Source organism: Netta rufina, assembly GCF_964035555.1.
Source record: "Netta rufina genome assembly, chromosome: 8".
In the NCBI taxonomy this organism is placed as follows: Eukaryota; Metazoa; Chordata; class Aves; order Anseriformes; family Anatidae; genus Netta; species Netta rufina.
In genome coordinates, this window is record NC_140131.1 from 20,647,763 (window position 1) to 20,660,751 (window position 12,989).

At 36.1% G+C, this 12,989-nt stretch overlaps 1 protein-coding gene across 1 annotated transcript in view; it reads left to right on the forward strand.

The window, feature by feature from the left end:
- RALGPS2 (Ral GEF with PH domain and SH3 binding motif 2) overlaps nucleotides 1–12,989 on the forward strand; it is a 113,681-nt gene that overhangs the window by 87,491 nt on the left and 13,201 nt on the right. Inside the window, exons 12-14 of the mRNA XM_084291092.1 lie at nucleotides 626–761; nucleotides 1,126–1,277; nucleotides 9,703–9,757. Coding sequence (XP_084147218.1) covers nucleotides 626–761; nucleotides 1,126–1,277; nucleotides 9,703–9,757 — 343 coding nt within the window. The remainder of the gene's footprint in view (nucleotides 1–625; nucleotides 762–1,125; nucleotides 1,278–9,702; nucleotides 9,758–12,989) is intronic.

Below are 12,989 nucleotides of genomic sequence, written 5' to 3' on the forward strand. Positions count from 1 at the left end.
GTTGCAAATGTGGAAAACATTTGCTTGAGGCTAATTAAAGCAGTATGAAGTATAAATGCTGTATATGGGTAATAAAAGTTCTTAAGTTGGCCTGTAAAGACATTTTTCATGAAATTGAGTCAGTTTTGTAGGTTCTTGATGTATTGTAGCACTAACTTACTAGTGTCATTTGGGGGTGAAGAGCTATTAAATATTCATTCTTTGCGTCTAGACAAAAAGCCTTCATCTAAGCTTCATGGAAGAATATGCTTCCAAACAGAAGTAAATTACTTTTGATTTCTGAGAAATTGGTGAAGTTGGGAGTTCCAAATGCGGAGATCAATGGGACTTGTTTAATGTCAGTGTAGCTAATGGAACAACTTTTAGGACTTACCAAATGCTTATAGCTGGATGGTATTTGAAATAATTGTTTATTTGTAATCCTGTGGGTGGAAAAAAACAAACCTAAAATACCTATATTTTTACATATCACTAAGAGTATATCAATAAATTTATTACGGGGTATCTCTTACAGTTTTTTTCTAATTTTTTTTGAAATTTTTTGTAACTTTTCCAAGGTTTTCTTAGAAGTAACCCTGACAGTAATTCCAAGGTTACTTGGGAGTAATGTCTTTTCTGTTCCCAGGCTCTGAAGTCGGAGCATCTCCACAAAGTGGACGGAGAAATGTTGCAGCTGAAGGAGCCTTGCTTCCACCAACACCCCCTTCACCTAGAAACTTGATTCCACACGGACATAGGAAATGTCACAGTCTGGGATACAAGTCAGCATTTTATTTAACCTGAAAATCCTCAGATTTGTTTTATATTACCTTTCAAAACAAAAGCTTTGCTTTAAAAAAAAAAAAAAAAAAAAAAAGAGTATTGTGGTTTGTACACTGTATTTCACTTAGAGACTACTTCATGGCAAGAGAGCTTAATCATAACTATAGAAATAGTGTCACAACTGAAGATAATTGGTCAAAACAGGAAGCCTATGTCGCTCTTATGGTAGTAAGAATAGCCAGTGGGTTAGCCAAAATAGGCTTTTTCCGAATGACAGAACTTTATGTCAGAATGTTAAAAGCAGCAACTTTTAAAATGTATCAAAGATAATGTTATAACAGTTTTATTCTGATTTTTTCCTAGTTTCATACACAAGATGAATACGGCTGAATTTAAAAGTGCAACGTTTCCCAACGCAGGACCAAGACACCTACTGGATGATAGCGTCATGGAGCCTCATGTCCCATCCAGAGGGCAAGCAGAAAGCTCTACTCTTTCTAGCGGAATTTCAATAGGTAGGAGTTGTAAGCATACCTGTGCAGTGAAGGATCTTTTAAGAAAGATTTTAGCATGTTTAGTTGTAACTAAACATACAGAGATTGTATATGCAGTGGTGTTCTATTCTAAAATACCAATTCTATTCTGGAACAAACTTGAGAAATGTAGGTGCAGAAAGGTAGCTTAAATTTTACAGCTGGAACCACAACCTAACAAATTATAAACAGAAAGAACGTTTTCTTCTATCCTCTTTAATGACGCGACCGCAGTTACCTCTGTCTTCCTTCATGGGAGTGAAGGGAAGCACAGGACACCTCACCTCCACAATTCAGTTCAATTTGAAAAGGTTTTAACCTAAAAAATTGACAGAACTTCAGTTGCTGTTAGGCTTTAGGAGCATAACTGATGAACGCGTTTAAGTTGTCTTTTCAGGAGTAGGTAACAACTTAACCTTCAGATACCAAAATGACATCTACTTTGACATTTTGAAGTAATTTATCTTCAAATGTTTAGGGTATTCTTTTGAAAATTTCTGCTTCCTGAGTTTCTTAGGGGCCAGCAGTTGCTCCTTATTCCTGTTGCCCTCAGAGACTTAAAGGAGAGGATGGGAAGAGGAAGGCAGGTGCCTCTCAGATCCATCTAACTGCAGCCAGAGTTGAGATATGAAACTTGTGTCACAGTCCCTTTTCTCAAAATGATTTACCCGATAGAATTAATTGGTATTCATTTTTTACAGTAATAGTTTTTTTGTAGTGATATACTTTTTTTGGACTTAATTTTAAAAACCCATTTTGCTTTTTAGCCTTCATGGGGAGAAACAAGGTCATGCAATTCAGAATTATGCATTTTTCAGTAGCTGTTGATGTATTTTACCAAGAAGAAAGACTTATTCTGAGCAAACACTAGATTTTTCATTTGAAGAAGTCAAATATATAGATGCATTTAAAAAAAATAAATATATGCTAATAAGAGAGTCAGTGGAACTAGCTTAGATCAGAGTAGCTTGAACCTTTTCACATCAGACAGCTTCCACAATTAAATGTGCATTGCCTGCCTATTTTCTATAGATTGTCTGCTCTGGCAAGGCTTGCCATTTCAAAATCATGAAGCGGGCATGGCAGTACTTAAGCATACAGACAGTTTGTATTCTCTGGAATTACACCATACAGGAAACAGAAGCTCCTCCTGCAGTTCCGATTTTCCAAGTACAGTCTTTTCAGTATTATGCAGGATTTAGGGGAAAATGCAGTGCAGACTTTGGGACACTGCTAGAGATGCAGCATTGCCTTTTTCTTAGAGCAGTTGATTTGTATCCTTCAGTTAGTGCCTTAGTTGTTTTTTCTTACTGATGTTTCTCTCTAAATAACATACGATACTTCTTTCCAGTTGACCCATTTTTCAGGCTAAATTGTTCTTTTACCTCCACCATAGTTTACCAGGAAGGATTTTGCCAGAGTTGACAGTTTTGCATGAGATACGATTCAGAACCCGTTGCCGTTTAGAAGTTTGGGAGAATACAGGGTTTTCCTAGTTCGTGTTGTCTCTGAATTTCTGACACTTTTTTTTTTTTTTTTTTTATCTTGCTTGGCTCAGGCAGAACCCTGTTGACTTGCTGTAGTCACCCTTAACAAGTTGGAACAAAATCGCCCCTTCAGAAGGCTTTTATAAATCACTTGTAAAACATCAAACTTACACGTTTGTGGAAGATCATCATTTGTGGGTAGAACTCCCCCTGTTCTATTCTCCTCCACCTCCAACTTCCCCATACTCAGATATTTAAGTTTTTAGCAATCTTTAATTGTTTTTGCTAACATCGCCATTGTATTTGCCACTTGTTGATTATGAAAATTTCTGTGATGCAAAAGAGGAATAGAGAAATACGTAGAAAGAGATTATGTTCTGGAGTCTTGCAGTTTTTATTAATGAAGAATTCTTGGAAATGCAACTTGTCTGGCATTCTGTACTGCTGCTTCAGCAATATTTAAGGAAGTTGATTGAAGCTGCTAAGTTTCTCCATCAGGTTTGAAGTAGTCTGTTTACTCAGTACTTGGAAATCATACAGTCACTGCAGCAGAGGTGGTTTAATGTGTTCTGCACAGCTTCAAAAGACGGACAAGAAAACTTCTGAATCTGTGTACTGAAAAGAGTGTTATTCCTCTTTCTGCCCATAAATGTGGATTTAAACCTGTTCCTCTAGAAACAGGACAACCTTTTCTTAGATAAAAGCCTATACAAGACTTACGTTTTTGGATAAACGATTCCTCTTCAAAACACGGACAGCGTTTCTGATATGCCAGTAGCTTGAATGTGACCTTAGTGATGACTGTAATATTACTTTAAATCACCATTTTGGACCTTTCCAATCCTTGGAGGACCTGATATAATCTGCTTCTAGATCAGAGATCAAAAAAGCAGCAGCGTAACAACAGCTTTTTATGGGATGATTATGTGCAGCAGTCTACATTTATGTTATCTAAATCATTAGAGCATGCAAGTCTGTGCATCTTTCTCGTCACACCCTTTGTCAATCATCATTGCTGTTAACAGATTACTGTAGTTCCTTTACAATTCAGTAAAGCAATTTGTAGAGACATTACAAAGATTCTTCAGTGTACTGCTTCTTCAGATACATAAGGACTTGGTCTAAACAGTTCTTGCTTCTAGAATTTATGCTAGGGTAAGGGAGCCATACATATACCTGATTCTGTTGCCATTTTACTTTGAAATTTGTTTTCTGAACAGAAGTAAAAAATTCTTCCATCAGTGCTATGAATATCCTAATTAGAAGGAAGAAACAATCGACCAGACACATACACAATGTGAAATGTGAAATGTTCACTTGAATTCAGAAATGTTAACGAGGAATTTCTTGTCTGAGTTTTGGACATTCATGATTTATCTGCATTTGAGCTAGTCATCTGGGGCTTTTTGTAATCACATGGAGAAATAGGATCTTCAAGGATATGATTCATCTTATTCCTAGGTGGGTGGCTAAAAGGTGGTTATATGACCTGTGTCCTTAAGGCACTGCTTTTAGGTCCATGGACTACAGAGAAGCAGGGATAGATGCTTTTACTTTTTTGTGGAAGTTCATTGAGAACCTCTCACTACTTGCTATCAGTAGGTCTTAAAGCTAAAAAGGTAATTTTGTCTTGTGGTCACTCGGTTTTGTTGTAGCCACTCTATCCACACTTGAAAGAGCAAGTGTGCTGTTCTGAGATCTAAGCGTTGCTTTTGGATGGGTTCAAGGAACCAACCACCTGTAAACTTTCAGCAGCAATTCTGTGTGTATTTACCCACTGTTTCCTTCTCACCTAAAAGTAGGATAAATTAAGGTGCTGTTACTAGATCATGGTTCCATTTGGAGATAGCATTAATCTTTCCTTTATTTGTAATTTTTTTTTTAAGAATCCGGTTTTCTAGCGCTACCTCAGTTGCTTATACTTTCTCTTGTTTCTTCTCGTGTTCACATATCCTCCAGTATCTCTGCAGCAGCACACCTTTATTCATGGTTTTAGGAGTTTTGGATTTCCACTACTTACAGTTTGGCCCAGCTATATTACTGCATTTGTTTTGCAAAGCTGAATTTGTTTACAATGACTAGTTGTTCAAATAAGTCTGCAGATGTAAAGGAAGTATGTGAAATAACCCTCTCTTCATATGTTGCTTCTGTGTGTTTTTTTCTCCTCTTATGCTACCTAACATACCGGATGCCAAGTAATTTTGCCTGGAAAGCTTTTAAGCATGCAGTTTCACAGGTACATCACTTCAGATACAGAAGTATTAACACAGAAAGAAATGGCTGAAACCGAGAATTTAATCTTAGGTGCTTAACAATTCAAAGAAAGCATACTTGTTTGTTTATATTTGTAGCAGTTTTGGATGCAAATTCACTTCTAACTTTGGTGTGTTCTCTTCCTCAAATCATTTCTTTCTTCCACTTATTTTTTTCTAGCCCACACTGCTGTGGATGAAAGCTCTGGAAAACTTAAGGCTCATGAACATTTGCTTTTGTTTGTATGTTCCAGTCACTCAAGGATAACTCGATCCCTTATTTGAATGCCATCAGAAAAAAATAATGCTGTAGAGTGAAAGAAAGGCATTTAAAATCAGTGCAAATTAATGTAAGAAAGTGCATTTATAAAAACAGTATATTTTGCAAACCTAAGCTGGCATAAAATGCTTACAAGGCTATCAAAATTTTAATGAATTCCTCTATTAAGTCACCATCTTGAAGTACTTGAATTCTACAAGGGATTATATTTCTCTTTAAATAAATGAAGTATAGGTGTAGGTATACAGTGTATGCATTTTCAGGTTTTTGGCAGCCTATACAGTAGGGAAGAACTCTACACAGCCAATGTTTGTTTGAATCTTTACCCTGTAGTACACTGTTCAGGTGTTTAGGACTCTTGAGTCATCAGCAGTCCGCTTGAGAAGATCAAAGATTGGGTAGAGTTTCAGTTAGAAGATTTTTATTTCTTTGATATTCCATTTAAATGACTATGTAGATGCCTGTCTCTTCCCCTGAATGTGGATACCCCATTTTGCTGTTGTGAACCACTTCTTTATTAGGGATAGGATAAATATCAGAGTTGTATGGTACTTTGGGTGAAAAACGCACATTTAGATGCATGGATTTGAGAAGAGAAAAGAGGGACGTACAGGAGCTTCAGCACCCCTTGTCTTCCCCAGTCCTTACTCATTTTTGAATGGGGCACTCGCTTTGGGTGTTCTGTGATTAGTGCAGCTGTAAAAAATCCTATTTCTGCCCCATCTGTATCCACGTGGTTCTGTGTTTTTGCTAGCTTTTCATGATTAAATTTGCTATCAGTGATGATACTAGATGTTTGTGTGTTAATAATCTGGCAGCATGTTGAGTTGTTTGCCAGTCTTTACAGCATTATTATTAATTTGCAATCCCAAGCTGATCTATTTAAACTTTGTTGCATAGTACTTACATAATTCTGAACAAGTTAAATATATATATGAAGATTTTCATTATGGTAATAGACATAACAAGGCAGAACGCGATTCTTAGTGCGAGGAATCCATCTCCATGTTTGCTGGGCTGTACTGTGCTGCAGCAACTGATGATCAGGCCTACTGACCATTTTTCTTATGTTTTTGCCTTAGAATTTCAAGCTCTGTCAGGTCAGTCTCTGGCTATAGTGACTAGGGCTCTGGAAACACTGTGTGGCTGGAGCCAAAAGAGTGTCAGTTGCAGATTTGAGAGAGGGAAAGAATTTTCAGTCTGAATACTTTTTAAGCTCTTTGGGGTTGGTTTGTTTATATTAACACCTGTTTAACTTTGGGGACTAACTTATGGATAAAGGAAGCCTGTGTTAAACGTTCCATATCCTCAGACTTTCAGCAGGGAGTGAATGCTGTGACTGGGGGTGGAATGGGTATGCCATGGGATCGGCATTCGCTATCGCATAACTGGGAGCCTGGCCTCACACTCTCTGGGTGGTTGTAGCCTAGACACGTGCATGTGTGTATCTAGAAATGCAAACAGCAAATTCCCTTTGGTATTCAGCTGCAGTAGCGGAGCTCTGTGCAAACAATTCTGAAACTTCTCAGATGATCATCGGCATAGCTAATGAAAACCCATTGGGGCAATTGCTGTTATTCCTAACGTTGGGAAAGGCCTTCCTGTTGTATAGCAAAGAGCAACACACCTCTGTTTTCTTTTAAGGCTATACAAGAATTTTTTCATATTATTAGCAGGAAACAAAACTAGAATGATAGTGGTATGTGTCAAGTGGTTTCTTACATAAAATCAAAACTCGTATAGATGATTACTTAACAGAAGGGATTTGAACTACCTAGGGTTTCTTAAGTTTAACCTGAAGACCTGCTTAAGGTTCTTGGGGAAAAAAACAAATATTGAGTACATCCTTGAGAAGAATTTAAGAAGGTGATATATTTTTAAAGTACTGAATGAATGAAATATTTCCAGTTGAGGTGATAGTCAAATAGTGCACTTAATGTTTAAAAAAAAATAAAATAAAATAAAATCTCTAGGCATCTAATTTTGAATATGTTGAAAACAGTTCCTTTCACCTCTGCTTTGTTTTGGAGTGAAGGATGTAATACTTCTTTTTTTTTTTTTTTTTTTTTGCTTTTTTGGAAAGTTTTTTTAGTATATTTTTTGTGCAAAAAGTCTGCGTTTCTTAGAGTCTTAAAAAAATCCAATTAGATATACATGTATTCTATTCAGATGTTAAAGGCGGCGAGCCAAATGCTAAAATTCAACTGTTTCCAAATTTTTGTTACAGTTCTTGAAAAACTGTAGGCGTTGATGTAGCTGGGATGGCTAGTCTCCTTTTTTCTAAATTAATATTACTTTTACAAGCGTAATTAGCGATTTCTTTATAGAATAAAGTTTATAAATGGAACCCTTTGATTATGAATCCCCAAAACTCATTTAACTTCTGTAACTGTACTGTGTGTGTCGCAAGGATTATCACTTTCTGGAAGATGACATTTCAGCTCTTTGGCACTAGTTTGTTTTGCATTTTTTTAAAAACTGCACAAGCTTTTAAATCTTTTCATTGGAATACTTAGTACAGCATTTGATGTATAACTTTCTTAGCAAAGCTAATATAGTTACCATCAAAATGTCATTTCAGATAGAATTTTAATGCCTCTTTTAAATATTTATATATATATATATATATATACACACACACACACACACACTTCATAATACAGGATTTGTAGTAGTCTCTTGAAGTAAGAACATTTACTCAACTGTAGGAATACAGTTTAGATACATTGTCCTTGCAGCTACTGGACAATACAGTATAAGCTGCATGGAAGCTTTTTTAAGCTGTTTGCGTTCAGTCAGCTCCTTTACAACCCAGCTATTGAACAAGAGGCAGTGCAGAATGCAGGTACAAATCTAGAGGGTTTGGGCTAATTTGGTATTCCACATAGAGGATACATAATCAGGAAGAGTGAAATGTTCATGAATGTAGTAAAGAAGCAGTCATGGAAGTGTAAGTCAACTGTTCTTTTGTTTAGCAGCAGGCTGCCTGCTGCTGTAACCTTTCAAGTGGTTGAATTCTTAAGGGATCAATGATCTGAGCATGTAGGTACTAAAATATTAAAGAGACTTCTAAAAAATTTTTAGTCACCTGTTAAGTTTTATACTCCTCCTTTTAGACCTTTGTGCCTGGCTTAGGAGACAGTAACACCACCGGAACCATCACTTTCTTGTCTCTTGGCTTCTTCCACTATAAAAGTACCTTTTACCATAATGTTAGTGTGAAGCAGGTTAGGATGTTCCTTTAGGGGCAAAATCAGGGAGGGAAAAACAATCTGGTATCCCACAGAAAGCTGTACTAGGTCATCTTAAGATGGTGTAGAGCTAATGTTTGGAAAATAGGCTCCTAAGTTTAATTTGTTGGTGGATAAAGGCATGTACATTCTCTTAAATTTTGCATGGAGAGAAAGAACTTCAGTCCATGCTGAGTTTTTCATAGCTCTTAAATGGATTACCCCTGCTGTGTGTGAATTTTTAATAATTCTATCGTATTTCTGTGTTTACTCACCAGATATCCATACTTTGTACAGCTTATCTTCACTCTCTGGGCACCACTGCCCTGCTGATTTTTCTGTGCGAAATTACAGGGAACTTTTTTTTTCCCCCCATTATTATTTTTAAATGATTTAGTTCAGTCATCGCATGGAGAAACCCAATTCCTCAGTACAGCTTGGATCTAACAGAGAATCAGCTTTTCTTTCCCTGTGTGAACCCTGAAGTAAGGTGCATTGATTCAGATTGTCTTACTGGGTTTTTTGGTTGCTTGGATGTTTTTTTTAATGTTTGTCTGAAAGCAAGTCTAACTATTATTTTTATAAATGGATATTCAGGAGGGAGAGTAAACAAGTTGTCAAATTAGAGTGCCCAAACAACTGACCTTTCAGCAACAAATTCCCCAAACTACCTGAAAGAGTGACATATTCTCTCAGTATAGGTAGAAGTAGTTACGAGCTCATTTAATTGTTTTATAATTACCAGCATAGTATGCATACATCCACCTAAAACTGCGCCTGTTAAAACCAAGAATTTGAAAGTTAGAAACACCTGAAAGAAAGCAGATGTATTTGCCAGACACTTTGAAATTTCTGAAAAGCTGATTTTTAAAAGTTTAAATGTTTCCATTTTATTTTTATTTTTTTAATTTTAAATGTTTCCATTTATTAGGGCTCCTTTTTTCAACTTATTAATCTTCACCCAGTTCCAATTGATTCTAATCCCTACCTCAATTTAATGTGAAATTCTTGAAGTAAGCACTAAAGCATTTTCACTGTAGTATTTTGGTGAAGTATCTGTTACATCTTTAACATCAAATATTCTGAGAAAGAGTCATAATTGAAATAGTTGGGATGTAGATGATGAAATAGTTATCGTTCGTTCTTATCTTTGTCAAGGTAGCAGCGATGGTTCTGAACTCAGTGAAGAGACGTCCTGGCCAGCATTTGAAAGGTAAGAAAAACTGCCTCAGAAACTGCACTTCTCTATTAAGAAGTTACTGCTGACGATTTCTCACTCAGTCCTGAAAATGATGCTTTATTTTAATGATCTATAGATCTTCCAATTGAAACAATTTGAGAGACAGTTTTAAGCCAGAGGATCATTAAACCCCAACTGCTTTTTCTGTTTATATATATTTGCATATCCTGCATATGCTATTCATGTAACCTGAAAATTTTCACTTTTCCTGAGATTTCATCCATTTTTGTTCCCCTTGTTCTTATCATAGACATTTTCACCTGTTTTTTTCTTCCATTTCCCTTCAGTTCATTGTTACATGCTTCTCTATTACATGGGAAAGTACATTAATAACCCTTGCTAATGTCTTTTGTGGTTCAGAATAAATATCCTGCCCTTATCCAAATACCTGCAAATACTCAGGCTACATTGCCCTCTTCAATCCTTTCTCATAGTGAATTTGAGAACGTGGAAAAAGACTAACACCTATAGTTTATAGTAAAAGGCAGAAGTTTCATCTTCCCACAGCTCAGTAAGATGTGCTATAAAGTGCATAGTTTTGCTTCTACACCTTAATATCAGGTAATCTATTAGCTTCAGAATTGCCATGGATGACTTCTACCATGCTACGAAGACATGCTTGTTAGAAATTTTTGTTGAAGAACTGTATACTCAGGAATTGTATCACAAATCTTATTCTACTTGAATTTATTGAAGCACTTCAAGTTTTGTGTTACTCTTTGGATGAAAACATTGAAAGTATCTCAGTGCCAAAGGTGAACTCTTTAATATCCATCCTATAAACGTACATGTATGTACACAAGGAAATGACCTTAAGATTTCTGTACGTAAGAAATAACATTCCATACGAGCACAGAAAAGAAAGCTCATTCAGAAAGGAAATCTATAAATTGTACATGCTCTCTGATATAATGTGCAATATTCCACGGGTTTTCTTCTTGCTTTTCCTTCCCTGTTGCATTATGGAATTCACCAAGTTGGTTGAATGTATCTCACAAAGTCAAAAAGTTGCATGGGAATGCCTTAGACAAGGCGGTGAACTCAATGCTTTTTATGTCTCAAGTAACAAAATACATGTAAATTTTAGTAAGCCTCAGGCTTTAGCTCTTATTTCTAGAGAAAAGCAACACTCTCCAGGATTATTTCTGTGGAACCCTGAGGTAAAGCAGAGGTCTTTCATCCATTTTGTAGTGAGAACTGCATAGCCCAGGCTCCCCCTAATTAAAAGGTTTTCTCCATTCAACCACAAATATGTCAGAAGTTTTTTCCTCGATACTCCACACGACTTCAGTATTTTCTCTTCTGAGAGAGCACTGTGATAATACCGTTTGAAGTTGCATGAGAACAAGTTCTCTGCTTACAGAGATGGGGATTGGTTTCTTTACGGATGTTCAAAATGTGGAAGTGCTAGAGATATGTAGCACTCGTGTCTATTCTTTCTTTTATAAGTTGACAAAGCGTATTGTGGAATTTAAGGCAAACGTTAGGATTTAAGATAACTAGGAAGAGTGTCTCTAGCTTTGATTGGTACAGTTTCCATTCTTATACAAGAATCAATAAGTGAGGAAGAGGCATTAGTTGTCTGGAATCAATAGGTACTCGCAAAATTGGGATGTATCCAGTGTTCTTAGTGACTGCTTCCTATGCCATCGAATATTCCTCAGTGATTTGGGAGAAGGATCATAGGGTTTGAGAGCTCAACGAGCCATAATAAGCTGAACAGAAAAAAATGAGATACACATTTCCCAGGAGACAAAAGAGAGTGTACAGAATAACAACTATCCTTCGTTTCCCTGGCCCTCCTATTATTTTTAACTAGGAAATGCAGAAGGATGAGAACTGGAACCACTGATTGTTGGTTTGAGAGTTTTTTTTGGTTTGGTGTGTTTCAAGGGCTAACTTGGTTTGAAACTTGAGAAAGAGGTTTCAGCATTTGGGGTATCTCTCCTTAAACTAATCAAAATTACTCAAAGGACTTTAATTTCAAGTCCTAGCAGTTATCATGTTAAGACTAGTGTATTAAGTGACACTTCAGTCTCATTGGTTATCACCCCAAGTGTCTCTGAATAGATTTACCTGAAATAGATCACATCCAAGAGCGATATCCTCCTTGTTATAAAAAAAAAAAAAAAAAAAAAGTGTAAAGGTAAGAAGAAAACTTATTTTGTTTGCATGCAAAAATATAGGTATGCAGAAATATACAACTCGTGTTACAGCTTTTCTTTTTTTATCTTAGCGACAGTTTTTGTCCAAATCTTGAATGTATTTTAAAAAACAAAAACTATTTCATAAATTCAAACATATTTGTTATGTTGCAAAACAAATGATGGCATATTCTAGGATAGACTAGTAGGTGGCAATACATCAGCTGCATGTTGATAATTCTTCTTGCAGCAAAGGAAATAATTTGAGTTGTTTAAAAACAAACAACAAAAAAACACACATACAAAAAACAAAAACACCACCACATCTTTATTTTTGTTTGATTTACTGCTATTAACCTTGATTGTGTCCCTTCTGTAAGATTGTTACTTTCTAGGGTTTTGCTTGCTTGCTGTATGCTATTCTGAATTCAGATTGGAAAATGAGTGTTTTGGATTTATGGTTCCCATTCTTGAAACTACTGCCCTGTCCATATGAAAGCAGCTTTTCAGCTGATTCAAAGCACCTCTGACAGGTGGCAGATTATTAAATTTATAGTATGCGAGATACTTTGCTTGTGAACTTGTCACTCTTGTTCTTTAACCACCTGCTTTCTGCAGAATTGGAGTCTTTCAGTATAATAAAACTAACTAGCAAAATCAATGAAAATAGGAGGTGTGGGACAAAGTGCACATTTCTATTGACTTAAATGGAATTCAGTCAACTAGGATCTGGATCAGAAAAATGATATTCAGTAAAGCAAAGCAGTATTCTAAAGGCAGGTCTAGAACACAAATCCTGGAGAAGGATGACAGTATGGATCAGGTTAAGGGCATATATGTGAAGTTAAAGCTTGTCTGAACTGGGGAGTTGAAATGTTGATTAGTTTGCCTCAATGTTTCTTAAAACAACAGTATCTTACAGTTAATATCAAGATATTTTGGTAGAGCTTTTGATTCCCTTCAGCCCAACAGCTTGTGTGTACATATTCATAAAATTCGAAATCTGTTTTTATAGTACATCTTAAGTCAAAAACTAAATACATCAACTTTTTATTATTATG